Consider the following 6,166-nt stretch of genomic DNA (forward strand, 5'->3'; position numbering starts at 1 on the left):
CTATTCCATACCACTCCTCCAAGATTTTCCTACTCCCCCTCCGTTGTTTCCCACCCCCATTTTGGGCTTAGCTCAGGGAATTCCAGCTCCCCAGCTCTTCCTGTCCTGGCTGTGGGACCCCCCCATGTTCCCCCACCCCAGTGGGTCCCAGCAGTACTCAAAATCTTCCCTCCTTTGTTATTTTGGGTGGGTGTAATGGTTTGGGGTTTGACCTCTGGGTCAAAAGTGAGGTATCCCCATCTGACACCCCAAATTCCCTGGTGGGGTTTGGTGTGGGTGAGGACAGGAGGCTTGGGCCCACAGTGGGTGGGAGCTGTGGGGGGTTTCCTGGGCTTATTCCACCCCTGGAGGATTGACTCCAGATGGGCCTGGTGTGATCCCTCTGTCAGTCACTGCGGTGACCCCATGTCAACTCGATGCCAGCAGAGCTGAAAAAGCAGGTCTGTGGCTGTTCAGTGGGAAAAGTGCTGCCTAAGGCCTCTGCAGCTGATGGTGAACACTGCCATGGATGCAGACCCGAGCGTGGGAAGTGTCACAGGCCACATGTACTGCCACACCCACGAACACGTGGATGTCCCATCCTGTGATTTGCGACAGTGGCATCTCAGGGGACAAAGCCCCATGGGCTACACGAGGCCAGGACTTCACTGCTGCCACGTCCCTCATGGGCCGGGCTGGGATGGCCTGGTGGGGCCATGCTGTGGCATGGTCACCAAGGCCACCCTCAGTGGCTGCTGTCCACAGTCTTCAGTGTCCCACACTCTTGTCCCTGGTCCCGCTGTGGTGGCACTGCAGGGGCTCAAACGGGTGACACGGGTGGAGCGCGGTGGCTGTGGGTGACCATGGAGTCTCATGACCACCACAGTAGCAGTGGTGACAGAGGTGTCACCCACAAACCCCCCACAGCACTGTCCCCATCTTCCTCCTGCCCTTCTGTCATGCTGTCCGTCCCCCTCCCGCCATCCGTTCATCCCTCTTCCTTCCACCTGCCTTTCCCCTCATCCATTTCCTCTGTCTGTTCTTCCTTGCATCCCTCTCCTGTGTCCATCCAGCCTTTCTTCCATCCCTTCCTCCCTTTTGTGTCTCTTCATCTGTCCATACTTTCTCCCTCCTGTCTGGTCTGTTCTTCCCTCCATCCCTTGGTCCCTCACTTTCCTGCTTTTTTTCTGCATTTTCTTCTATCCTTGGATCCTTTCCTCATTCTGTCCATCATTCCTTCCTTCCATTCTTAGAGCCGTCATTCCTTCTGTCTGTCATTTATTGTTTGTCCTCTTGTCCATCCTTCCTTCCATCCTTGACCCCTCCTTCCCTCTTTCCTGTCCTTCTTGTCTCTTCTTCCTTACTTACTTCCATCTGTCCTTATGTCCATCCTTTTTTCCCTCCCTCCTCCCATCCATTTTCCTTTCTGCCCATCCATCCTTTCATTTGTCCCTCCCTTTCCATCCATCCTTCTGTCCATCCCTTTCCTTCTCCTTTTTGTCATTCTCTCTGTCCTTCCATCCCCTTCGTGCTTTCACCTGTCCTTACGACTACTCTTTCCTAGTTCCACAACTTCCTTGGTTTCTCTCTTTCCTTCCTCTCCTTCCCTCATTTCCTTCTCTCCATCCGTCTCTTTCCTGCTTCCCTCAGTTCCTCATTTCCTTTTGTCTGTCTATCCCTTCAGCCCTCTCTTCCTCCAGTCCATCCTGCTATCCATCCCTACCTCCTCACCTCCATCTCTCTGCCTTCCAGCCTTCCCTCTGTCCATCCTTCCTCCTGTCCTTCCCTCTATTCTGTCCATCCTGCTGTCCATACTCCCTTTCCCCATTTTCCCTGGGGCACTGACCCCCACTTTAGTGGAGGAGGGTGAGCCACAGGGTCTCCCATCATTCTTCTCTATCCCACCTTCCTCCAGCACCCGGTTTCCCATCCGGACATGATGGATACCCCCTCACTCTGTTACTGCTCCCCAGCTCTAGTGTGACCCACTTCCACCATCCCGCCCCGGCCCCGCCATGGACAATGAGCAGCTCCCAGCTCCAGCTCCCGCCAGCAGCACCGGTGGCACGGCCCCAGCGCCCGCCAGCACCACGGCCACGCGCCCGCCCGGGCCCCAGATCTCCGTCTACAGCGGCATCCCCGACCGCCAGACCGTGCAGGTACGAGGCTGGGGGGCACCGGAGGGTTGGGGGCCACTGGGGGGGGTCGTGGCACAGCCCGGGGCCACATTTCCTCCCCAAAGGTGATCCAGCAGGCGCTGCACCGGCAGCCCAACACGGCGGCGCAGTACCTGCAGCAGATGTACGCGGCTCAGCAGCAGCACCTCATGCTGCAGACGGCCGCGCTCCAGCAGCAGCACCTCACCAGCGCCCAGCTCCAGAGCCTGGCCGCTGTGCAGCAGGTATGGGCACCCCGCGGGCATGGGGGGTTGCTCGGGGCTGGCACACCCCTCACCTTCGGCTCTTCCCCAAGGCAAGCCTGGCGGCGAACCGGCAAGGCAGCGCCTCGGGGGGCAATGGCACCCAGCCGGCCCCGGCACAGCAGCCCACGGTGAGTCCCTCAGCCTCTCGGCACCCACCCACCCACCCGTGCCCACCTGTGCCAGCATCCCGACCTTCTCCTGGTGCCCCATTCCAGATCAACCTGGCAACGTCGCCGGCGGCGGCACAGCTGCTGAACCGGGCGCAGAGCGTGGGGCCCGGGGCGTCGGGCATCGCTCAGCAGGCCGTGCTGCTGGGCAACACTGCCTCACCTGCCCTCACCGCCAGCCAGGCCCAGATGTACCTGCGGGCACAGATGGTAAGGGTGGGACTGGGACATGGAATGCCTCAGCATCCTCATGGGGTGCTCAGCACCATTGGGGTGCCTATCACCCTGTTGTGGGGTGACCGGGACCCACAGAGTGCCCATGGCCATGCTATGATACTGTAGGGTGCTCATTGTTCTGCTTGGCATGCCTGGGACTCATGGGGAATCCATAGGGTGCCCAGGGCCTATGGGGTGCCCTCCACCTTCCTGGGGGTCTGAGGATCCCACAGGGTGCCTATCACCCCTGCTGTGAGGTGTGTAGACTTCATAAGGTGCTTTCACTCAGCTGAGGGAACCCAGCCCCTGTATAGGGTGAACCCCTTCCCACTGGGGATGCCCAGACCCCACAGGGCACCCAGAGCCCCATTGGGGGTACCCAAGCAGGTGCTCTTTGCCTCTGGGGGGTGTTGGGACCCTATAGGGTGCCCTCCCCCACACTGGGAGTGCCTGTTCCTACCCTACATAGATAGAGAGATACCTCTGTGCCACCCTGTAGGGACACAGAGGAGGGACACACAGGGTGTGCCACCCCTGACATGGTGAGCTGTGCACCCACTCTCCCTGTCCCCAGCTCATCTTCACACCCACGGGCCCCGTCAGTGCTGTCCGGCCCGAGAGCCCCGCGCCGGCCCCTCCACCGGCCCCGCCACCTGCCCCACCACCCACCACCCCTCAGGTGAGTCTCCCCTCCCCTGCCAGCCCCCCAAAATCTGCCCTGGTACCCCTGACCCGCTGCCGTTGCAGGTGCACAGCCTGGCCCTGCGCCCCGCCGGCCCCCACCTCCCTGCCCTGGCCATGAAGCCCCCCGGGGGTGCCCCTCCCCGGGCTGGCCCCCCCCGGGGGCCCCCGCCCGACCCCCCCGCCGAGCACCTCAAAAAGGCCGAGGGGCACGAGGGCCGCGCCCATGCCCTGGCCCGCACCACCGCCCCCGCTGCCACCCACCCGCTCGTCACCCCAGGTAAGGGGCTGCTCCGGGGCGGGGGACACCCCTGGGTGCTGGGGGAGTCACAGGCTACTCTGAACCCTAGTGATGGCCCACACTGGTGTGTCCTGAACAGTGTCACCTGCCCGTGTTTGGGACCGTCTGGGTCCGTCCCCTCACTGGCAGGGGCCCTGCAAGGGAGGGTCTCAGCACCCATAGGATCCCAGGGTCCTGTGGGGTGAAGAGGGCTGGGGCAGTGAGGGTGTGAGCCAGGGGACTCCGTGGAGTGCTGGAGCCTGGGGTGCTGCACTGGTATGGCTCCCAATACTGGGGACCCCCCGCCCCGGGATAGCCCGAGTGCAGCTTCCCACATCAGAGCTGATTGTCCGAGGGCACCAGAGGGAACACGTACAGAGTGAGCAGCAGCCTCCTGGAGGGGGATCCTGGGGGTGGATCCCGTGGGGCTGAGGTGCTGGTGATGAGGGGGGATCTCTGTCCCCGTTGCTGTCCCCACAGCCTATGCCCCGCTGCAGCCCCCCCAGTTCCTGCAGCAGCCGCCGAAGCCGATGCAGCCGCAGCCGCCACAGCCGCAGCAGCAGTTCGTCATCCAGCAGCAGCAGCAGCAGCTGGGCCCCCGTGGGCAGCCTCCCTCGGGCCCCCCCACAACCCCCCAGCTCCAGCCCCTGCCCCCTGCCAGCCCCAGCCCTGGCCCCCAGCCCAAAACAGGGCTGCCCCAGGGAGCGGGGGGTGAGGGTGGCCCCCCCAACGGGCACCCTGGCTGCCACGCTGCCCCCCGCAAGTTCCAGCACGCCTCGGCTGTCATCCTGCAGCTGCAGCCCGCCGGCCCCACGGTGAGGGGCCCCCAGACCTCTCCCCAAACCTTCATCATGAGGGGCCCCCAAATATCCCCCAAAGCCTTCCCAGACCTCCCACCAAACTCCCCCCAAACCCTCACGGTGAGGGGCCCCAAGCCCCTTGGTGGGGGGAGCTCGGAGGAGGGAAGGAGGAATGGGGACACTGGAGTGGGAGTGGGGGATGTTGGGGAGTCAGCTGTGTGCACACGCGCGTGGGCGTGCAAGTGCACAATCCCTGCACACCTGTGTGTGCATGTGTGTTCCTGAATTGTGCATGGGGGCCCAGTTGTCACGTCAGTCTGCAGGTGTGCACGCTCGGGCCACACTGCTTGTGTGTACCTGCTCTATGCACACCTGTGCAGGCTTGCCCCATCCATGGCACTTACGTGACTGTGTGTACCTGGTCCTGTGACACTGGGAGCATGTGGCTGATCCGTGTGTGTGAGTGTGCACCTGTGTTTGATCTTGTATGTCAGACCGTGCATGTGTGTCCTGGACCCATACAGTGTGTGTGCACAGCTTTGCCAGATGCATGCACATGCATGTGTGCCTGTATGCATGTGTCTGCTCCCTGCATGTGTGTGCGTACTCACTCCAGGTCCATGCACATGAGTGCAGCCGTGCTTGCCTGGCCCACGAGCGTGTGCACCTGTGCTTGATCCACGTGTGTCTGGCCTGTGCATGTGTGTGACACTCACGCCAGCCCCATGCACGTGTGTGTTTGTGGGGGTGTGTACAGGCTCCTTGCACATGTGTGCAAATGTGCGTGCCAGATCAGGTGTGTCTGGACACGCGTGCCCGATGTGACACACATGTGTGCATGTGCATGCCCGCTCTAGGCACATGCTTGTGTGTGACCCATGCACAGGTGTGCACACTCCAGTCGTGCAGGTGCATGTCCCTGTGCCACCTGCCCTGAGCCCCGCACGTGCGTGTGCACACCTGACCCCCGCCCATGTGTGTGCACACCTGACCCTGCCCCACGCGTGTCCCTGCCACCACAGCCGTCCCTCGGGGTCCCCGAGGGCGCCCGCTGCCGCCCCGCCGCAGCCCCCCGCCCTCTCGCCGCCCGCCGCCCCCCCGGGCCCCGACACCCCCGAGGGCGAGCGGCCCCTCACGCACGGTAAGCGCCCGCCCCGCTCCCAGAGGCACCCACTGAGGGGGTGCTGCACCCCCGAGCCCTGGTGCAGCGGGGGTCGTTGGGGCCGGGCGGTGCGGCGGGGAGCTCCCTCAGCCCCGCCGTGCCCGCCGTTGGCACCGGGCTGCGTGCGGCGCCCGCCGCTGCCGCTAGGGGGGGCACGGGCGCCCCGCGCTCACACACGGCCGGCCCCCGAGGGGCGGGGCAGTGGCCACGCCCCTTTCTGTAGGCACGGACTGGGGAGGCGTGGCCACATCTGGAGGCTCCGCCCCGGCTGCGTGGGGGTGCGACCGGGGTGGGGGCGTGATCACGTCCGTGCAGTCACGCCCCTTATGGAGCAAGGCCCCGCCCCCGATGGCGGGGCCGCGGGGGGCGGGGCCTTGCGGGGAGGGCGTGTCCGAGGCTCCGGGCGCGCGCGGCGGCAGCGCCCGCCAATGGGTGCGCGGGGGCGTGTCCGCGGCAGGG

At 64.2% G+C, this 6,166-nt stretch overlaps 1 protein-coding gene across 1 annotated transcript in view; it reads left to right on the forward strand.

Annotated features, from left to right (window-relative positions):
* The first annotated feature begins 1,952 nt into the window (after positions 1-1,952).
* The window catches only part of LOC121351350 (polyhomeotic-like protein 2), a 9,632-nt gene continuing 5,418 nt past the window's right edge, over positions 1,953-6,166 (forward strand). The window contains 9 exon segments of the mRNA XM_041463423.1: positions 1,953-2,138; positions 2,222-2,380; positions 2,452-2,529; positions 2,617-2,778; positions 3,359-3,463; positions 3,532-3,745; positions 4,226-4,560; positions 5,568-5,596; positions 5,598-5,686. Coding sequence (XP_041319357.1) covers positions 1,995-2,138; positions 2,222-2,380; positions 2,452-2,529; positions 2,617-2,778; positions 3,359-3,463; positions 3,532-3,745; positions 4,226-4,560; positions 5,568-5,596; positions 5,598-5,686 — 1,315 coding nt within the window. The 5' untranslated portion in view covers positions 1,953-1,994.

The sequence above is a fragment of the Pyrgilauda ruficollis genome, unplaced genomic scaffold (genome assembly GCF_017590135.1).
Source record: "Pyrgilauda ruficollis isolate IOZ18807 unplaced genomic scaffold, ASM1759013v1 scaffold165, whole genome shotgun sequence".
NCBI classification, from domain to species: Eukaryota; Metazoa; Chordata; class Aves; order Passeriformes; family Passeridae; genus Pyrgilauda; species Pyrgilauda ruficollis.